Source organism: Haliaeetus albicilla, chromosome Z, assembly GCF_947461875.1.
Source record: "Haliaeetus albicilla chromosome Z, bHalAlb1.1, whole genome shotgun sequence".
NCBI lineage: Eukaryota > Metazoa > Chordata > Aves > Accipitriformes > Accipitridae > Haliaeetus > Haliaeetus albicilla.
This window is the reverse complement of record NC_091516.1, coordinates 54,303,363-54,326,306: the sequence shown is the minus strand read 5'-3', so window position 1 is coordinate 54,326,306 and position 22,944 is coordinate 54,303,363. Positions and strand designations below refer to the sequence as shown.

The window sequence follows — 22,944 nt, the reverse complement described above, 5'->3', positions numbered from 1 at the left end:
TGAGCAGTTGGCTACATTTGTGCTAACGCACCCAGGACTTGAAAAGCATGAAGCATTTCTGAACGGAGGCAGGAAGGACAGGAGGCAGCAGAGAAGGGCAGCAGGGTAATGAGGGGCAAGGCCAGCTACTCCTGAAGAAAATCACTTTGTTTTCTTCACGTAGGCCTCTCTATGAGCAGTACGTGCCTAGTCCCCCCTTCGTTAGTAGGACGACTACAGAGAGACACAGCACTACGGCACTACTGGGGTGTAGAGGGTAAAGCCTTGGAGTGCTCCCCAGGAGGAGCATCACGACTGCGGAGGAGCGGGGGAGACCAAGTACAATGGCAGCAGGGGGAAGGTTAGATGGTGAGGTTAGGAGAACTGTTTCAACGAAGGTGAGAAACACACAATTAAATTAACACTAAAACACAGCAAGAAAGGAAACAAAACGTAAACATACTCCAGAACATGTTTTTTTTCTTTTTCATTTTTTTTTTTTTCTGGGGAGGAGACGGAGGAGAAGAGGAAAGAGGGGTGCAGTTTGCCCAATCAGAGCTGATTTTTTTTTTAATTTTTTTTTTGTTCTGCAACAGGAAGGGCAGATTCCTTAATGGCCAAAATGAAAATGCCAGTGGAATGGCAACGCATAGTTCCCACTCTATGGGTTGCACTACACATTTTCATCTTGGCAAGAAATGTGATGTAGCTCAGAAACAACAATCCCAGAGTATATTTAGCTACTAAAGCTGTGGCACACAAATGTCACATTCCCATGAGTCAACCCTTTCAAAGAACCCCCTCTTCACGCCCCCACAGATATTCCCCAAGATGCCTGCACTGAATTAAAAGTGAAGCATATGGATAGATGTGACATCATCAAAGCACCCGTGTTACAGAAAAGAAAGCAGCAAGTGGATTCTGTACAATTAGTACAATCAGTAAGAAGCCATTTGTGAGCACAGGAAAAGAAAGAAAACACTGTCCAAAGGATTAGACACAACCAATGACAACGCAAAGCACCTTGCAAAACAAAGAGAAAATGTTAAAAAAAAAAGAGAATATTTTTTCTTTGTGAATGTGTGAAAATAAAAGAAATCACAGCAAAAGTGAAAACAAAATCTTGATAAAAGGATAGCAAGCGTAACATTTTCTGATTTAATTTTGTGCAAGAACTCTTTCCTTTGCCCTTTTAAAACAACAAATCAATAGTAATTTTGGAGCCAACCGGCTCTGACTGGGCAAGGCAAGGAGTAACAACACACAAGTAGATGGTAATGGTAACAACCATGCGGTCACCTCTGCCGCCATTGTTTTGATTGCATGTAGACTGCTTCCAGCTTTGTCAATATTCATACTTAGGCACCAATGAATGCATGATATTTGAATGATCCCATCAAGTGCTACTAAGGCTCTTTGGTAACCATCAGTCCCTGGGTGGGGAACTATTGAATGTAAGCCACCTCATCAGTCAGTGAATTGAAGCGAAAATGATTAGAATCCAACAGCTATACATTTATTAATATTTTCACTGCATGCTCTTCTGAAAGCTGCTACTGGCATACAAGATGCTTTTAAGAGCTAGCTTTCCATCTATTAAGCATCGCTTTGCAAAGGATTTGCAAAGTAGGGACCCACACATAACAAATAGTGCCATTAAAATGCATACATGTCGCTGCATTCCTCTGGGTACATAAAGGGCCATATCTTCCACTACTGGCGGTTTCTGTCACCACCCCCCTGACTGATGCCAGCAGAAAAGCTGGGTTCAAGGATCCCCTCCATCCTTCTTTCTTTCCTTCCTTCCTTCCTCCCTCCCTTCCTTCCTTTCTTCCTTCCACATCAAATCTGCTTAATGACATCCCCTCCTCTCAGGGTGGAGGAGAGAACGACATCACTTATTTTCAGAAGAGGGAATACTGGAGTTTCTAAGAAGTGTCCTCTCACCTCAAGCATTTTGAATACCAGGTGTCACTAACAGACCAGACAGAAAAAGAAAAAAGCCTTATTTTTTGGCTGTCAGCATTATCACTGATTTATTGCTGAAAGAGGAGTGCTAGGTAAATCACATGCCATCTTTAGAAGGGCATGCAGGTTTACCTGCCTTCTCTCCTCTACGTACATGATACCCAGAAATCACTTTTTCTGAATTGCCCTTCTACAGCTGAAGACCAAGGGCTGACAAATTAAAAAAATGACGACAATATCTCAAACTGAGCTTAAGTAGGAATTAGGAATCTGAGCTTTTGTCTTCAGCACCCTCAGTCCCTTGCACCCTAAGTTACGGTTTTGAGTTTTGAGTATTGCAGCTGCCTGAAACTTTTCCTCTGCCGAGGCTCAGCAGCCTGCAGGTCTGCAGGGTGCAGAGGAGCCCTGTGCTTAACTCACATGTAAGTGTGATCAGGTTCTAGAAATTCACCTTTTTGCTCTGAAAAAAATTGTTTAAACACGGGCCACTTCTAAGACCCAGTTGAAGGAACAGCAAATGGCAGTTTTTCCCTTTTTTATAGGAAAAGCTAATTGCTGGGAGGTGGGAGACAATCTCTGCCTGAGGGAATCCAAATCTTCATATTCCATTTCCTGCCATCAAGCCTAAAAGCCAAGGCTACAAGATTAATGTTTGCCATGGCATCTCAGGAAATTTTACTGCATCTCCTGCCTAATTTGACTGGTCTCCTCAGCTTGAAAAGTGCTTCAGGCTTCAACTCTGCTGGGCCAGCCAGGTGACACCCACTGCCCTCATGGCTAGGAACCATGAAGGCTCTTTGAGGTCAATCCTGGGGAGTTCAGTGAGAAATCCAGGATATCCCAGGACTGTGGGAGGAACCACGTACTTGGGGCTGTTGTGAATAACAGGCACGGAGTTCACAGTCTGGGTCCAGACCATCGCCAGCTGTTCGTGCAGCTCTGCTGAAGACTGCTCTGCAATGTTAACGTGCTCATCACCCTCTGCTGAAAGTCTCCACAGCCAATCCAGGGAATTCAAGATTCACTGGGTCAGATGGAGGGGAAGGAATATGATTTAAGTAACCAACTAGTTTGGGCAGAAAACGCAAAGCAGCAGGTCTGGCATGCCAGTAGCTTCTCCAGGAACAGCTGATGCTTTTGTCTAATGAGTTTTTCATGTAAAATGCATGAACAATAGAAACTGGAATCCACATTTCAATTAATATTTTAAGTGTTTTATATCAAGTATTCATAGCAGAAAGGACTGAAGCTCATGTGTGTTCTTGCCCGTGGTGAGTGCCCTAACCACTCAGCAAGTGAGTTTTGCTCATACCCATCCTCCTTCTGGCCCACTGAGTACTTAATTAGTCCATACAGAGTGAAACATCTTCAACAGAGAAGAGATTGAAAGAAGCAATCTAAGAACACCCTGGAGAAGAATAACAAGGACTCAGATCTCTCCAGGCAGTGGAGCTATTTGAACCTAAGTCCCCTATTTACAAAGGAACCATTTTAACCTCTTTGAGACACAGATTAAAAGGAGCTGGGAGAACGATGGAGGGCCAAGATGGAATGAGGGGGCACCACCATCCTTACATAGGAGAAAAGCTTCTTCTTCTCTAAGTATGTTCAAGTGGCAAATTTAGGCAATTCTCTGCCTAATTCTCTGTATGTATAGCAAGGGGGGACTGGAGGGCAAAGGACAGGGCTGTCACTTGTATTAGACCCAAGTGTGCTTCAGTACAGGGCTGAACACTGTGAAGTGACACCTAAATCCCAACCTTTTGGTGCTTTAAAAATGCAACACAGAATCTTTCTCCACCAGCAGTCACCTCCCCATCTTTTAAAATATGCTAATGACCTCCACAGCCCCCACTCTCGAAGGTATTTGATGCTCAGGTCTCACTGAAGACAGTGGGACTTCGGCCCAGTGGCTAGGACTAATGTCAGTTTTACTTCAATGGTTAAACTAGAGCAGAGCTTCAGTATCTCTGTCTGTTGTCGAGAGACAGAAATAATGTGAAATTAGCTGAGATTTGCTGTCCTGCCCTGGGAATTCAGAAAAAAAGGCATATAAAAGTGCACCCTTAAGAACAATGGGAAGCCACGGATCTTCCTCTGCCAGATCAACAGGGTAGATCAAGTTTAAAGAGAGCTAAATCCCCACTGTTTGCCTCCTTCCCGTACACATGCACAACACACTCTGCAAAGGCATACACTTCTGTTTGTTTTGTGTGGTTTCCTCAGGCAGTGAATTATCTAGGACTGAGTCTGAGATTGGCTGTTTAGTTTCAGGCTTTACGATAAGCTTTTAATTATAGCACAGGAGTTTCATTACATGTTACTCTGAGCCAGCTGGAAGCAGTTACACTTTAGTCCTCCCCCCCCCGCCACCACAGGACGTCATTTCCAAGGCCTTACCCTTCTTGTCTTGATGATTATGGGATGAAACTGCCACATATGGATCTGTATTTTCAGATGAACCAAGCGGATCCTTCCAATCCAGCATGCGTCCCCTAGCATCATAACCCTGTCGAGCGCGAGAGTCAGAAGTGGTGGTGCTTGGGACTAGGGAACTGGAGTGTCCTGTTTACATTATAAATACAGGTAGGGAAGACAAGTCTCATTAGTCTCTTACCATGCTACGTCCCCACACTCAGGAATGCACGCACTGTTTTGCTTCCGTGACAGGTGAATGTCTTGTATTATGCTGAGCAGAGCAATGTTTCAAAAGTCTTCAAAGCATGGGCCCAAGGAAAAAGGGGATTTGAACCTTCCAGATCAGGGTGTTAAGAGGTGCGTGCACGCCTCCGGCGGCCGCTGAACTGGCAGTTGTGTCCTTTTACTCAACAGAGTTAAATGTGTGTGGAAGAAGGTGAGCACACTTCATCTGAGTCAAGCATCCTTCGGCTGGATTCGGTACACATGCCTGGCTGACACTGAAGTGTCGGCCCATGGTGTCTGGTATTGGTTTAGTTAAAAAGCAATTTTAAAACCAATTTAAAATGGAACAACTTCTAATATGGGCAAAACTGAAGGGGAATGCCAGAAGAGCTACAAAACGGTGACGTCCGTGGCTCTCTGCCCCATGCCCCCAAGGGAATGAAGACTTGCCCAGCACCAGTGTGCTCGCACTGTGGCATCGCCCTCCGGATGGGAAATGCGCAGGACCTGTCAGCCGCTCTTACCCGCTTGCACCCTTGCATCGGTCCTGTCTGAGCTGATGTCCAAAATGGCTCTGAGGTAAGGATGAAACCAAACATCATTTCTGCTCAGAGAGACACTGAAGACAGCACCTTACTATGTGGATCTGCCCAAGAACCCGTGACTCCAGGTGCTGCTGGACAAAGGTCTCGCATGCCTTTTTTCCATTACAACTACTCTAGACACTCTTACTCTTCTCCTGAATAAGGCTGATGAGCTCTTCGCCTATCAAATACACCCCAACAAACAGCATGTTCACAGGACATGCCCTGCTGGAAACACCGCACAATTTTAACAGTGGTTTGGCTGGGGAGGACACGTTTGTAGACTCATACGTCCTTTGCAGCTAGATCCTGAGAACTACGTCAGCACCCAAAATGCTTGGACTGCTTGGAGTCTACTGTCTCTGAATGATGGCTCCAACCTGGACTTCCCAGTGGCTCAGGCTGCTCCATGGCTGCTGGGGAGAGAGCACCAAAACTCCATCCACAGCACAACATTTTGACTGCAAAACCGCATACATCTCTGAAAGTTCCCTTTTGGCACATGCACCAAAATGAATTATTTTCAGCAGGACTCAAGGAGCCCTGGGCCTCGTTAATTTGATGTGGAGTAACTATATTTCCCCTTAGCTATTTTCCTGAAACAGCCAATCAAAAGAGGGGTTTTTGAAACATGCTCAAACACAAACTAACAGAATCAGATTATTCACAGACAGAACGGCAAATAACGCTTTCTTTTCAGATAATGCCAGACAGGCTGACAGCAACCCTCCTTTCTCCTGCCTCCTTTTAACAGCCCAGCAAATTAATTTTCCTTCCCTAAATGTGAGTCTCGCTTGGAGAGGAGTCCAATCACCAGGCTACAGACTACCCTAGCAGGGACCCTCTCCCCACTCCTTCCCTTGATGTTGTTTCACTGCTCAGAAAAGTAATTTGAGACTCGCTGGGGCAGAGATAGAGCAACACCAGGAGACCAAATTTAAAGCCTCACGGAGAGGGCACAGAGCTGGGCAGGCAGAGACTGTGCTTCTGTAGTTTATTTTAAACATTCACTGGATAAGCATAAAACTTTTGGAAGCTGCATCTCAAAAAGGCTGGTTTAAATGGCTTCTAAAGCCATCCAACCCCAGCTCTCAGAAGTACACAGAGAGCTGATTAACCTAGCTCCCCAATTCCACTCCAGCAATCAGCAATAAATGCTGGCCACCAATGCTCCTAAGCTTTTCGATGCACCCATGCGCTTTGTTTTATCCAGCCCTTTCGCCAGCTTCATGGGGCTGAACTACTGATGAAGTCAGCAAAAAAAGCTGCAACTTCTATTAAGATGCTGCTATGATTTAAAGAAGTCCTGCTGAATATTAATGGTCTTAGAGGAAGAAAATGTCTGGGCCCCTCCATATATTTTCGAGGAGCCCTTTCAATTTACTGCACAGGATTATATATGGCAGCACTTCGGACTGGGTTTTGCATAGGACATTGACACAACTAACTCCTATAACTGGCATGCTTAGCAGGGAAAATTGGTCAAATTCATAGTGTTCTCACCACAAAGCCAACCTTCAGCTACCTACAGCTAATCATTAACACAATTTAGCTCTGGACCTCAGGCTGAAGGCTTATACTGACAATGGCACTGGATTATTTTTTACCTTTCATGATAGGAAGTGTGGTTTCTCCCAGCCATCTTTCTTTAATACATCAAATTAGAGGCTGCATTTTGTTGAAATCAGAGCTTTTAATGTCGCTGTCGCTCAGATAGAAAAGAGAAGCCAAACATTATCCACTTCTAAAAGGTTTCCATAAGCCACAGCATGGCTGGGAGCATTGGTAACACACAGTTAGATGGATGATGGACTCTCATCCAAACGTACTGCCTGTTACACAGCAGTCCTCCAGGAGGATGCTTGTTTCCAAAAGGACAGGTAGAGAGGTCCAGCAACTGAAAACACATGCCCTTTTGAAGTAAGAATGTGCTGGAGCCTGAAAGCATGCACCCCTACACCATTTTAGGCTCGTCAACTCCTGTGCCCATCCCCAAGAAATATGAGAAATAATGGGACAGAGAACAGGCCAGAAAATGGAAATTATGAGATTTCTATGTCTTCTTTTCCCTAAGGACTAAACCACAGTGCCAGCATTCATGGGGTTGCAGTCTCCAAGTTAATACTCCATTCAGAAACCACAATAATCTGTACAATATTTGGTCAGCCTACAAATAGTGCTGCACTCAACATAAGAAAGCAATTAGTCATAGCTTGATAAGGAGGTAAAAGAGAAGAAAATCTTGCCAAGTAGCAATCATATTTTATGCCTGTGTTTCATATGCATTTATATGCCCATATCTCTGTCCAGACACTTGCACTTTAGGTGTGCTTAAAGGGGGAATTCTAAGGAAAAGCCACAAGTATGGTTAAAGAAAAACACTTCTTAATACAGTAATCTAGAGGAAATATATGCCCAAGGGACACATTTTCTGAAGGGAAAAAAAAAAAAAGATTTCCTGAACCATATGCTGCAAATACATAGAGAACTTCTTCGTAATGGAAAGCTAAGGCTTTGTGAAGATATTAATGTGTACCATATGGTTGTTAGGTAGAGAAGGGTTTCACACAAACGTGAGAAATCAGTCTATTTGCTCTGTTACTAATGTGTTAGTCTAGTACACGCTGAGAAACAACCTTCCACACCTAATCGAGATAAACTTTCTTCCACTTGATTTTGAGGGAGCAGGGCAGGAGCAGATTAGAACTTAATAGCCTGTCTCACTTGTGTTAGAGCTGCATTCTGCAAACACTTAGTACTGGGCAGTGGCTGCTCCCGTAAGCAGTATCACTGTGTCCTGTAAGTGCCCAAATAGCCAGTCCTGCTGAGTGAATTTCACCTCTGAGCAGAGTGGCACCACAAATGTATGAGCTAGTTAAGTTTCTCTCATAAACAGAGAAAAGACTGAAGTGGCAGGCAACCCAGTCCTGGCCCTCTCACACAAAGACATTATTAAACCTTTACAGTGTGGTGTATAGTTTGCAACACGTAGTAGGCCTTTTTTTCCATTACACCATTTTTACGACTCTGACTGTGGAAATAGACTTTGCTGCAATTTAAAGAGGCTTTAGCATATCTGAGATGTGGTCAGTACCTCTATGTTAATATCGGTTAATACCTAAATATCTAAAAAAACGATTCTGCCTTTGTTTTAAAACAAACCATCTGAAAAACTGCAGACACAGTGCTTTTGAATCTTCTTTGTTTAAAGCAAACGTAAAAATCAAAATAGACACACTTTTAAAAAATCTGTTTTAGATGCTTCCATTATTTGCAAAAACTTTTCATTTGGAGTGCTGTAATCAAGTAACAGAAGGAGAGTAAAAGCACTTAGTGTCTACAGGCATGGATAATGATTCAGAAGGGCTGCAATTCTGAATGTAGCTCATTCTGAAGTGCACTTGTAAAATATAAGCAGGTTTTTTCAGGTTTAAAACAAAGACAGGGATTCAATACGTATTTGATAGTTGCTCTAATAAGCACAAGTCATTAGGATCTCAGAGGTTAAGATGTCTGCACACTATCCTATTAACAGCTATGGCAACCTAATTAGACAATTAAAGGGAAAGGCTAAATCAATACAACGGAGGGAGAAAGGACTATGGCTAGGGGGTAAAATAAGGGCCCAATTCACTAAGAATTGATGTTTCCAAAGGTAATTGAAGCTGCTTACAATTTTGCAGAGGAATCCAGCCTAATCTCCTTATTTAAATATGTGGCTCTTGCATCACTTCTCTCTGACCTTCTGCAGCCAGACCTTCAGCCTGCTATCTTCTCCTTGGGTGTCAAAAGGGATGCACTTGAACAGTCACCTGTGTGGACTTTGCACTTTACTTGTTTGCAGCCGATCACATGACACTGCCCCAGAAAAGGGAGCCCACCTGCCAAATTCAGGAGGAGGCTGATGCCAAGAATACAAAGATTAAGGGCTTGGTTCCCGTTTCATTCACACTGCTACGGATCGGCAGTAAGACTGTTGAAGCGAGCTGATTTACAGTGGAGTAAATCAAGGGAATCAGGCCTTAAAGACTTCTTCTGCAACTGGAGCTTCAGATGCCTTTGGATATATTTAGCCCACTGGATCCAAAAGCACCCTGAGCATTCACTTAGTTGGTATTCTGGTATATCCAAGTGTTCTGAGGTTTAATCTATTATGAAATACCATTTACTTATGCATTTAACTGTACTCAATAACATTAAAACGCACCATTTATAAAATTTTCATTTTCTAAAAAAAAAAAAGACTCAGAGCAGTCACTACAGTTCGCAAACATGTGCATGTTTACTGAGACTGGTTTACTACCTCATGCTGGAATTTTTTACACTCCTCACATGGAAGATCAACAGAGGTGACTAGCACATTTCCTTTCATATTTTGCCATGATAGGTGAAAAGAAAGACTGCCTGCAATAATATCAGAATGGGTATTTTAACTAAACCCATAAAAGGAAGAGACCATGTTATCAGGATGTACCTGGGGAGGGTCAATGAAATCATCTGTGAAAGACAGGGCATGAATGGGAACAAATGTTAATGTTGGGTCAGCATTTCTCCATTGCATCTGGCCGTAGGGTCCTACTTTAAGAGTGGGTTAATTCATGGAGTCTGTCTTCGGGCTTGACATGCCTGGACAGTAAAATGGACTCCCTTTTATTACCTGTACTCCCTGGGACTGCAGCTTTTTTCACTCTGCTGCTTACTTGAATCACTCTTCTGCTTTCTTGGTCAGATTAAAATAACAGCTTTTGCTAAAGTCCCTGCTAATATGATGGCTGACATGATCCAGAACCACAGGCCCATAGCTATAACTGTGCAGTCTATGAATGAACTTAGAAGCAGGAACCCTAGAACATTTCTGGCACTTCAGCACTATGCCCAAGGCCATTTTCTTTATCTTTACATTCAGCAGTACGGATTTTATTATTACTGTTCTTTAATTACTGCTCCCTGCATTGGAAATATAGCAATTTTCAAATGAAAGAAAGTACAAGCTGTATATGCACATGAAACCATCAGTCTTCCATACATTATGAAGTCTCAACTTTGGTTTTGTACGTTCCTTTCACTGGCTGTCTTTATCATACTTTCAAACAAGTTTCACCTGCACCTTTTCCATTTCCTGGTAATAAAAACATGGGCAATTTGATTTTACTTTTACAAATGTTGAACAGTGTTACTGTGCCTACAGTTATTTATATTCTGCTGTACTGAGCTGTTATTGGTTCTGTTTTGTACCTACGTGTTTTGCAGGCATGAGATGAAAGGATCAATTAAATATTCATTGCAACTGCACGCTAACCTATCTCTTGCTACATTCAGCCAAATGTAAGGTGAATTTGCCCTAGCTCTGATGAACTGCTAGTCTTGTACAGTGTGAAAGCAACTTCACAAGCAAGCTCCCATCCCACATGGAAATTTGCCATTGACTTCACTGGGAGCAATACCACACATCCTCTTAGCTTGTGAGTACTTGTCTTTGTTCAGGATGTCTATAAAGAGAAACTATTGCAATCTAAGTCTAGGTTTGAATTTAAAGTGATTACTATTCTGCAGTAACTCCTCATGAAGACACTTATTCTGCACTCCCAAGTACCAGTGTAATCCACTTCCAAATATACAGAACAAAGTGGTGGAAAGTACTGTGAGCACAGATTAACAGCTGCCTCATGGGAAACTGCTACTCTAATGCTCCTCTTCAGCTCAGGTCATTTAATTTGGTATGCAAATCCCTTTTTTTTTACAGACCGGGGTTCATTCAGGCATTAAGATACTGCAAGCATGGACAACAAATGACTCACCCTAAAGGTGACAGGAACCTTCAGGAATCGAGGCATAACCCAGTCTCAACTCACATGGGTAACAGGTTAGTTTTCCTTATGAGGTATCTTTCTGTAACCCAGCGACAGTTCTGCTCCTTTCCCTAAGGTATCTCTGACTGGCTGCTGTAGCAGTCATGACACCAGCCTGGACGACTCATGAGTGGGATATGAGCTGCTATCTTGTTTTTCCTGGTGAACAGATAAGATGCATCACTGTACCCAAGTGTTCCTTTGTCTGAGTGTTCAGATGAAGCATGCTATTAATCATGTCTGCTGGCATGCCCTTAAAATAGGCCATACCTGACTTTAATTCAATGGAGACAGTTTTGAGGGAGGAGTAGAAAAGAGGGATTGAAAATCAAGAGATATGACTGAATCCTAGTTGTGATTAGTGAATCAGGCCCTCGAAATCAAGACAAAACAAGTAAAAAAAGGGTAACAGCTATTTGAGTACAGGAACTACTAGCTAACACAAGGATCTAGGGAGAATTTTTAAAAACACCCATAAACTGACCATACACTGTGTCGTAAGACATTTCATGATCAGGTGAAGCAGTTGAAATGTCTATGAACAAAATAAATTGGGAAAAAACATTAAATAAAACAAAACTATGAAAATACTTAAAAGTTTAGTAAAAAGTGATTCCTCCAAAATGGATTTGCTGTCAGTAAATAATGAAACTAAGAACTTCCTTACCATTCAGGGCTACGAAGGAATCTGAAAGACAAATAACAGGGGAAAAATCATTATTTCTCTCTCATTTTTTCTTTTAACAGTTTGCTGCTAGCAAACTTTTATGCTTCAGCTGATATTTATATGTTTGTGATTAGTACCCTAAGGACCCAGGCAAAACTAATATTCAGACGCACCTGACAACAATGTCTGGCTTTGAAAGTGTTCTGCACCAGCCCTGTGCAAGGGATACCAAGTGGGAAGGTCAGTGTCCTCCCTGCCATGGCTTTCTTTGCAAGTCCTAATCTAACACAACGCACTACAAGTGATGCAGCCAGCAATGTGAGTCAATGAGGACAAAACTCACATGACCCAAGACCACATGAAGTAAAGATAGCTGGGTTAGCAGGGAGTGAAATCTACCCCTGTGCAGTGTCAAGGTTCAATGCATCATTCAGGGCTAAAGAGGGATTTAAGTAGGGTATGGGCTTTGCTCCTCTCTGCACAGGAGCAGATCTCTCTCCATGAGCACAATGTGCTGTTTCTGAATAATTTCTTACCCTTCTTTTCTATTTAACTGACATCAGGTACACTCCACTCCCATCTAACCTATTTGCCCAAGGAGAGCAAAACTGGCTGAAAAGGGCAAAGTTGCACCAGCTGGGAACTGACCTGATTTTGGTGCTAGCCCATTTTACAGGGAGCACAGGAAGGACTATGTGTACACCTCCTTCAAAAAAACTTAGAGACAGCCTACATAACCCTATCTTAGCGCAGAGGCAGAGGCAGGTGTAGTTGAGATGGGGGGCATGCAGAGGCTGAAATCCTTGTATTCCCTCAAGGACAGTGATCACAGTAATAAATGGCTCTTGAACAAGGATGCACAGGGCATGAGAAGCCTCTGGCTTCCTCCAGAGGAGCTGGCCTGCACTGTATCCCATGGCACACTCTAGCCCTCCATCATTTTGCTCTGTATTCCAAGGCACACTCTAGCCCTCCATCATTTTGCTCTGTATTCCAAAAGTGATGACTCTCTCACTGTACGTTACTTCCTCAGCTTCAGCAGTTTTATTGCATCTACAGGCATTAGTGCAATCTGGGCTGAAAAGAATGTGATTCTTGATTTCATAAGGTTTATAAATAATATTTGGGGCTCAGAATTAAACCAACCCTGGCAAGAACATTTGGAACAAGAGCTGTCCTGAACACAGATGTTGGTATTCCTGAAGGCTCAGAAATCAGCACGCCAGGTTTCTTTGCATGCAGTGCAAACTGTGCACTTTTAAGCACCTCAGTGCAAAATGTAAATGTTTAAAGACTGTGTTTAAGCTTCCAACTCATGCTGTCAGTACCTCAGGTTTCCCATCAAAATTTCTTAGGCAGTCAGTAGTGCCTGACCCATAATAGCACTATGTTGTCCAGCCTGTGTGTAAAATCCACTAAGATTCACAAGCTAAGTAGTTGCCACTTCTTGATCTGGATCCAAAACTGAAGCTTTAGTTCACTGTCTCCCTGTCCTGCACGGGAATGTAGCCCAAGTCACAGTGTACACCAAGAAACCAAGCCACTTCCATACATCTACATAAACAATCCAACCACCATGGCTAATTAAGGCAATGAACACCTAATTCATTATGTCATTTGTATAATCAATATCCTGTAGAACTGAGGTTTTCTCACTACATAACTGCTTTGAAGTCTGATGTTTGTATAAATCACACCACCTGGGCTATTTTCTTTAAATACATTTAAACAACTGTTCCTCTTCTGGACCTGCATTATTAGCCACAGTTGCTGCCCCTGTTGTGGCTTACATTGCTACAAAAGAACACCGGACAGGTAATGGTAATTTTAGGCATTCAGAAGGATGCTGTGACACATGGTAAACAGAGGGTAAAAGCTTTGCTTACTTTGGCAGTCACCCAGGCCATCTGTATTGCCATGTTCTATGTCCTGTTCAAATACCAGTCTAAATAATAGAAAGAAACAAAACAGTATGAATAACAGTCACAGGCACTACCAGAAAGAAATTATCACATGTGCAACATTGAAATAAAGCCCCACCAGGAAACTGGCTGTTTCTGTGGAACTTCCACGCAAAGGCTGAAGAATTGCAATATAGACATTTGAGTTATTTGTCATTGATAAATGATTTCTTATGATCTTCAGATGATGCTTTGTATTTTTATTTTTACTTTTTTTAAATCCACTGCATGGCTCATTCTCAAGGGAGGCGAACATTCATATTTTTTGAACTCTTAACTCTATAATACATGATATTATCAGAAGCAATTATGATCCTACATTAACTTATCCATACAGTAGACAAGGTGCACTAATACTTTGACGTGAGAAGGAAGCTAACCCATTGGGTAGGTACTGTGCTGGGGGAAGACAACCTGCAGTCCCCTACAACTTGCTATGGAAGTGCAAAAAGACTCAAGAACTTTGGGCATGCTGAGAAAACCTGATATGGACACAGGTGCATTTTAACATTATTCTACCAAATGTCCAGTCAGGAACAGTCCACGCTCTTGTAGTAAAGCATATACAGACAGATATAGCTATAGCATCCCTGGCGGACAAAACAATTTGAATTGAAATAGCTAATTAAGAACAAGACGCAAGCACAGGGATGGTAACTCATCCATTACATACTGAAGACCCGTACAGAAGCAGGGTTAAGGGTGACCAGCTGTGGGGCTGTCGAGGTTGTGTAATGTTTGCGCTACACTTCCACCACTACCTTGAGGACGTACAGCTGTACCTCCGAGTGGGCAACCATGAGCTCTGTCAGATGTGGCCAAGAAATGAGAGCTCTGAAGTGGAGCTCCCAGCAAGGAAGCTTTAGTAACCACATTTAAACAAACCTTCACAGACTTTCATCATTATGAAATAATTAAATTCTACTGTTAAGCAAGGGGAGATCCAGCACTTCTCTGAATCTGCTTTAAGCTCTTACTGTGCTCTGTGATTCCTCTTAGTGATGCACAGTAAATTAGAAAGACTGGTTTTGTTTTCAGTGGACAAATTGCTTCAGTAATTTAATTTGGATTCTATTGCCTCTTTAATCAGCTGTGATGGCTCCAGTGTGGGCTGGTCCAGACATACCCATCCAGTTCCCTCCTTTCAATAACACGCGGACCTTAGTACAGCTCTTTCATTTTCTTCTTCCTCCTCTTTCAGCAGTTACCAATCAGCTGAGAGTTCACATCAAAAAAATTTGTGAGACATTTCAGAGGTGAATGCAAATGAGGTGGAAACAAACACTTCCCACATTTTTCCTTCCCTAAGAGCCCCACGTTTCACATAGCTCTGCCCAAGACCGCCTGGCGCCAACGCCAGGGCTTCATGGCCCGTCCCCCAGAGCCCTCACTCACTTGGAGCCAAGGACCAGCTGTGTGCATGACCCGCTCTCCTTCACCCACCCGCAGTAAGGGTCTCTGGAGGCGATGCAGGCCCTGGAGAAAGAAGAACACAAGGCGCCATTCGTAAGCGCTCCCACCTTCCCCACGCCGGCCGCGCGGGCTTCTGACAGCCACCGGGAAACACATACTTTTTGCATTTGCCGTGACGCTCGCAACGTCCCAGGGGAACCTCGATGACACAGGTGGAGAAGGCGACATACAGGGCGCTGCTGGGCTTGTCAAGCTGCATGCCCACGATCCGCTTGTCCTCCATGCCGTCGTAGCTGCACCTGATTTGAAAAAAAGTGAGACGAGGTTATAAATAAGTTCTGCTGGGAAACCGGATGAAAATTTAATGGTTCCTCAAGCTGAACACCTCCCCTCCGCCCTCAACTCCCACAAAAAACCCTGAGAAAGGTAGAATTGAACAAGCCGAGGAAAGGGAACACACATCAGCCACTAAAAACATTGATAGACATATAAGCAAGTATTAAAAATGCATGGGACAGGGGAATAAGAAGTGAAGAGACATAGCACACCAGACAAGCTTTCTGAGGGCCCTTCATTTTTTCTGTTTATTTTTCTCCAGCACTCAAAATAGCTGAAATTTCTGTGTGATTATGGGCCACTTCAAAGCCCCCTTAGGCATATTTGAGTGAGGCTGAAATGTGGGAAATTCCCCTTGGAGAGTGGCTTGCTGGTTGTTGAATTATTTGGAGAAGAATCAGTTTTTTTCATAGGATTAGAAAATTAATCTTCCTTTGCAGAATTTCACTTTTAATTATCCATCAACTGCTGCATAGGATGGGCTATTTTCTACACATACTGAATAAAAAATATCTTATTGCAATGTAGAGACTGATAAGCAGACATCCCCTCCTCAAACAATTTAAAATTACTCAAAAAACTTGGCTTCTCTAACCACTTCCCTTTTCATGGGACAACCTACTCTCTGGGAAATCTGAAGTTCAAAGTCACCCATACATTAGTACAAAGAATCAGATACACACTTTTCAGGATTGTAAACATTCATCTCCTCCAGGAAAAGGCTGTCATTTAGGAAACCACTGTTTCCTGTCCGTGCCAAGAACTTCAGGATGATTCCCTTCTCCGATCCCAAGAAAACTACAGTGTAGTTCTGATACGGCCCAGCAGCAGAGTCCACAGCAATTTTGGTCAGGCGGTATCTAGAATAACAATACAGCATTTTGCATCGCTTGGGATTAGATTGCCGTTTATTTTATCACTTTTTCCACTTCAGAAAATTGTGTGGTAGCCTTCTAGCAACCATATAACATATTTAAGCACTTTTCCTAGCTGAATAACCCTCTAAGTCAACACAGACTGTACCAGTTTGGCTCCCCAAATGGTGGGGAATTTTCCTGTGTTTGTCTGCACATCCATATGTCCAATAGATAGCAGAAGTGTTTGCAGAAAACTGAAGGGGTACTAAGAGTCTGAGGCCATTCAGGAATTATCCTTCCAACCAAAAGTAAAGTACTAGCCTGGTGTCTTCTTCAGGCAGAGGAAGAAAATCAGCACAGTGAATTTATTTTTTTTAATTTGAAGCTCTGTACCATTAAAAGCAGCAATAATGGTAACTGATCTACATTCAACTTTTTGGCAGGAAAAGCTGTGCCAGTGCAACAGTGAGACATTAAACACCATTCTACCTCACTAAAATAATCACGCAACTGGCACTAAGCGAGTTCAGTGCTGAGATGATATTGAATCTTGGGATGACACGATTTATTGAAAATGATTTGGTGATTTGGTACCAGTTATCTGGTACTGGCGATCAAAGGAAAGTGCTCCTCTGCAAGAGTTTGCTGCTCTTGTCTTTGGTTGGAGGTACAGAACCTGACGTAAAAACCTGACAGAAGATACATTACTGAAACTACGTGAGACCCTTCCAGAGCTAAACACTGCCCGGCACAAAACTCTACCCTTGTACAGAGGAAGAGAGGAAAATATGGAAAAAGTTAGTCACATTATTCTGTTCACAAGTGGAGGGTAGATAAGTAGTGTAGTGACCACCGCAGAGAGTGGGAATGTATTTTGATAGGAAGGGGATGGCGTATTTGAGGCTTGCTGATTTATAAGTCTTTGTTCAAATCTCTTCATTATTATTTTTCTCTTGTTGCCATAGAAAGGATACAGATTATGTGATTACTTCTGCCTGTACACTTCTGTAAACATTAAAACATACCACTACATATCCCGACAGACTTCATATCCTGTGAACATATCCTGGCAGACATGTTTGTACCCTGTGTACATATCCCTGGGCTGTCTGCTGATCCTTGCCCAAAGTTTTCTACAGAGCTGTCTCAAACACTGACCCATGAGCCAACAGGCGGGTCAACCTTCCCCACAAGGCATTTCCTCCAAGAGTGGGGTTTCAGCACAGCGTGGTTGGAAAGGACTGAGTTTTTTTCCTATCTTGGAAGCTGCTCAGGGAGTTCTGAGGCATCTGCTCAGCGCTGCCATCATTCCTAGCTGGATTCATGCCCAGCATACCAAGGATGTTTACAGAGTTTGAGAGTATTCTGAGCAAGGCTATTAGCACAACTTCACAGCTACGATGAGGACAAGAGTCCACTTGGAGATACATACCTGACCATTGTTCTCAGGAACCAGGGTCGATTGACAATGGAAGGCACAGCCTCATCCATCAGTGGATGTGTTTTGATGAAGTTCAGAGTATCATCCGGGAACTCGTTAGAGGTTACATATTTTTCTAATGATGTAGAGCCAGCACAGCAACCGGGCCTAAATAAAACAAGAGGGTAAAGCCAGAACACTTATCAGATGCCTAGTGCAAATCTCATTTTGTAATGAGGCCCTCAGTGAAATCTGATGTGTATTACAGGGGTTTAAATGGAGGATTGAGAAGTCTGGTGGACTTTTTTTAGCCCCTCAGGGGAAGCCTAAAATCCTGCTCTATCCTCACTCGGCAGGACTTATGATGTCACCGAAAAGCACAAAGACATTTCTCAGCAGGAGTGTGACACACACAGTTTGTAGTTCATCCTCACATGGAACCTAATCACTGCATGTATGCCTTTGGCTTGATGCTGCCCATTGGCATAGGTGCTTTCTGATCTCTAACTTGCCTAGCTGACTGCTCTTTCCTGGAATAAAAGCAGTCCCTAACATACAGAAGGAATCTGATTTTTTTAGAATGTGTGAAGGAATGCTGCTTTCAGCCCTGTCTGGTAGAAAGCGGACTATTGGAGAAGACAACCCAGCAAGCATCCATGTACACATTGGTTTTACCCTTCTTTCAATTCGGATGAGACGATTTCAGTATGGTAGCACACTGAGGACTTTCACTGAAATGTTCTCTAATTGTTCTTCCACAACTTAAATGCAAATCTGCTCACCCTATTCCTAAAATCTACCCTGCTCCTCAGAGGTAACTTAACCTTCCTGCCTGGACAGGTCATCTCTACACAGGAAGCAGTAAAATGCTTTGCCCGTTATTAATATTTTGTGGGTTATTTTCTCCAGCAAAAGGTCCACTTGATCCCATTTCCTAGAGCATTATGATTCTTCAAGTCTTAAGGCCACTGTGAGATGGGATGATGAAAGATGGACCACCCACTCATCAACATGCTGCAGTGTCCCATTTTCATCTGCTTTAACATGGGCAGAGCCACTGACATCAATGTAGTAATGCCAACTTGAACAAAATATAGTACTAGTCTATCATACCTGTCGCTCAGGTTTAGATAAATATTCAAACCTTAGGTAACTAAATGTTTTGTAGGAAGGTAGCACAGGACTGGAAGGGACTAGCTGGGTCAATGAGTTGGGTTCGACACAGCTGCACAATGAACACTACATGCAGAGACTGTGTGCTCCTCCTCTTCGTATCCAAAATATTTTAGTTGTCTTGTAACGGCATATTGAATTAGCAATAGAGGGAAAGAAGGAGAAACCAACAGCATCACCGGTCTCCTGGGTCCTTGCAAGGGCACTGATTCATGAGGTGACATTCCCAGAGAACTCTAGGGAGCAGCCTATGCCTTCTGGCAGCGCGGTGCCTAGGGTTTCTGTATATCTAATCTGGAGGCCTACTTCCTCCTAAATCCTAATCACATGATTGGATTAATCTTGTTTTAATCTCAAAACTGGTTTAATTGAGTAAACACAAAACTGAGTAAACTCTGCTGTGCACCTCAGCAGAAAAGGGAAGTGAGGCCCCTGAAATGCTCTGGTATGTTTCTGAGAAATGTTAGGATCAATAGGAGCACTAATGTTTCTGCGCCATACTGAGATATCCAAATAAAAATGACCTTATTTCAAAGGCGTCTTGTGCCTCTCATGCATTTCAACATGAGTTAGAAGTAATGATTATTTCTGTTAAGCAGATTTATGGCCACATGTTACATGAAACAGTGTTCACCAACTCAGTTCACGTTATCTCCTGATGGCTTAGAAGGAGCACTATTATCCTGTCTTCATCATAACTGTTAGCCTGCTATAGGCTCATCCCACAAACTCAAAATGCAACTTTCTCTTCTTCCTTCCCACTGAAAGAGAAGATTTCTCTTTCTCCTTTCCCCTTTCCCTGCCAATACTCTCTAAGTTCCAAACATATGACCTTGGAGCCCTGGTGCAGCCTTGCACTACCAAGGCAGCCCATCATGTCAATGAGTTGTTGAAACACTGCAAAAAGGAGATAAAATCCAGCAACAGTACTAGCAGGTGCCTTACTAAGGCTCAGACTGAAAACACACAGAATTTACCAGATTTTCCAGTCACCTCCAGTCTCTTCTCTTGAGTGACAACTTCAGAATAAAGACAGCAGAGGAATACTGTACTCGGCAACTCGAAGACATGATGGGCCAAATTTGGATTTAGGCAGAAGCTCAGTTGCCACCACAGAGCTTCAGATGTGTTTTTCTTTTGAAGTTATGTAAGATATCACAAGCGATGTAAAACATACATTAAAGTGGTAGACCTTGACTGAGATAAACGAATTTGCTTTATCTACATTCATATCATATTCTCAGAGCAAAATGCCACTGGTGTAAATGAGTTAACAAATGGCTGTCAACAGCAACTTGTACGAAATGGGTGCTTGTAGGAAATACGAATAGAGTGTAGTAGAGGAGCCACGTGCAAACAGGAGGGAAGTGGAAACAGGGAAAACAACTCATAGGAGGAATGAGGTAAACCGAATCTCCATTTTGATGGAACACTGTTTTTTTCTTCTCACGATGTGTCCTCTGTGGCACATAAATTGCATGTTAACCGCAGAACAGCACACCACAGAACTGGTGCAGGTTTTGTAATGAGATACATCCATTACTGAACCAATTTGCAACAGGTGTGTAACTCACATCACTCTTAAGTGACAGATTATTCTGACCAAGTGGATCTCATGCTGGCCTGATTTATGTTACACAAATCTTGTTTAAGTGGAAAAATTCTCACTTGCATACCTTGGATCCAAATGCAGCTCAACTTCTATTTTACTGTTACAACATGTATCTTCAGTTGTATTTGCACCTTACAAGGCTGTTCAAATTAGCAAAAAGTACTCTGTTCTGCATACAGGAACAGAACAGTATCACTCTGCATGAAACATACCTGGGCTTGGGCACTCGTTCATCAGGAACTGGTGTCCATGTGGAGTCTGGAGACTTTTGTTCTTTGAATCTCCCAGTAAATACATTGGCGATGTCAAGCATGTCATAGGCACAGACTGCAGAGCCAGGGATGCTGCAAAGTGACATTTCCCAGAAATTGTTACTCATTCTGCAGTTATGCATAAAATCTTGAGTGAAAAACATGCTGTATAGAAGTCTTCCTGTCACAGGCTGCTCAATCCTGAACTCTGTAACCTCTGAGTATTGACAGGAAAAGCCAGCCCCATGGAAAAGCCTCAAATATACCAATCAGCAGACAGCTCCTGCCAGCACAATTTGTTTCAAAGCCTCCATAGAAAGAAGTAATTACAATCATCTTGAAGAAGGGAAAGAATCTGGGAAACTCTGGGTACCACTGGCGATGCATGAGGAGTAATAGCTAGTCTTATTCAAAGCCCGTTATTTGGGAATTTAAGTTCTTGTAAGTCACAACATCTCTCAGTATTAATTCTCACCATCCCTGTCATGTGTCAAAAATACACTGCAGACAGTTCAGAAGTTGGTGCTGATCAAACTGGGAGCGTGCTGCAACATGCCATTGACCTGGCATTTACACATTATTACTTCATCCTCCCACAGCCTGATCTCCACCAAGTTTTCCCCATGGAAAGGAGTTAACTATGCTTAGGATTTGCTTAACTCAATGAGGTGTAAAGAGCTTAAAGAAGCAAATTCAATTTTATTTTTAGATCATAAAATTGTAAATTTCAACTTTTTGATTATTTGCAAGCAACTGCATGATAGCATTGTCTAAATGGAATTATATCCTTACCTACATACTTTCTGAAAGGCTTAGGGGTTTCCCATGGTCAGTCGCCTGGAAGCACGAATTATTCATTTATCCACCTTTCATTTTTTTATACGTGAACTACTGTATTCGTGTCTGACTTTCACCACTTGATTTTATCAGGTAAATAGCACGAACACAGCTGGCTGAGGCTTTCAATCCTGCTTTTATCTAGTAGGTTATTATACACCAAAGAAAAAATGTAGGAACTATACTGTTCCAGAGAATAAAACTAAACTCATAAAGGTATATAAATTGATAGAAAAATAACTGTTTGAACATTAAAAGGTTTCAAAATGCTTATTACTGAAGGAAACAAGTAGGGAGTCTTACTTTGACCTTCACAGATTGTTTTTTTTATATGGAAGGAAACTTCAAAGCTCTATATTAACGTGATACTACGTAGCAAGAGTTTTAAATGGAGGCAGCCACATGTATGCCAATGCAAGAGTTGGTCAAGGGTATATTTGGCCACACACAGGACCTCATCCTAAAAGACACCTCAAGACCCACACCAGCTAGAAGATTTTGCACTTTGCTAAATTAAGCCTTAAGAAAAAACAAGCCTAAAATCTTGAGGTGTCCTATACAGAACTAAAAGCGCTGAGAACTGTGCTCAACACATAACTACACAGTGATGGAGGGATCACTGCGGTGAGAAGACTGCAACAGCTTTTACTCTTGAGGATGGCAGTTTGCAGATCCACAGTGTGATAAAGCCACAAGGATTAACTACTGCGGATTGCAGACAAGCCATCTCCCAACCACTGGAGTACAACCCTCACCAGTTCCTACTCTGGGTGACCTCAGGTTAGACTGGGGAATCTCTTCCAGCTCACTCTAGGGTGAGGCTTTATTCCAGAGATCAAAGATATTTGTTGCAGCTTTTCCTCAGGGGAGGAGGAATGAGAAAGAGGCGTCCATGTCAGAGGTAGGTCTGCTAATGAGGTGTCTCCAAGCCTATGCGCCTTCCTGTCATCTTCAATGTCTGGCAAAAACTGGGGCCTATGAAATAGTACCTTGATTTTAACACCAAGTACTTAGGTGATAAAATTCAGGGTTTCAGAACAAGTATTATCCATGAAACACCACAGGAAATACTAGCAGAGTGGGAAGACAATCTCAATTTTGAGATGATCTCAAGATACAACCTGTTTTCTGATGCTGAATCTCTGTTCACTTGTTTTTATTAAGCCATTTTGCATAAAAAGAGATCATCTTAATTTAAGCCTGTATTCCCTATTGGTGGCATAATTATTCCATTGCAGTTCCTATCATTTTGATGTTAAAAGCAGTGATTATACATTACAGGCCTGGGCTTACTCTCATTTGAAGTCAGTTCTGTGCATGACCTCACTGAGGTCAGGCTTTGACAAGAGGTGGTGAGTGTACAGCAAAACCAGATGAATTTCAGCAATAAAGTT

General features: G+C 42.6%; 1 protein-coding gene across 5 annotated transcripts in view; it reads right to left on the bottom strand.

The window, feature by feature from the left end:
- The window catches only part of SEMA6A (semaphorin 6A), a 115,482-nt gene that overhangs the window by 21,750 nt on the left and 70,788 nt on the right, over positions 1-22,944 (bottom strand). For 2 of the 5 annotated variants that reach the window (XM_069776898.1, XM_069776899.1), the window contains exons 11-19: positions 20,675-20,806; positions 17,690-17,845; positions 16,084-16,260; positions 15,223-15,363; positions 15,047-15,127; positions 13,577-13,635; positions 11,691-11,711; positions 11,508-11,558; positions 4,348-4,512 (exon numbers count right to left, since the gene is read on the bottom strand). In XM_069776898.1, the coding sequence (XP_069632999.1) occupies positions 4,348-4,512; positions 11,508-11,558; positions 11,691-11,711; positions 13,577-13,635; positions 15,047-15,127; positions 15,223-15,363; positions 16,084-16,260; positions 17,690-17,845; positions 20,675-20,806 (983 nt within the window). The remainder of the gene's footprint in view (positions 1-4,347; positions 4,513-11,507; positions 11,559-11,690; positions 11,712-13,576; positions 13,636-15,046; positions 15,128-15,222; positions 15,364-16,083; positions 16,261-17,689; positions 17,846-20,674; positions 20,807-22,944) is intronic. The other 3 variants (XM_069776900.1, XM_069776901.1, XM_069776902.1) reach the window with 3 other exon arrangements.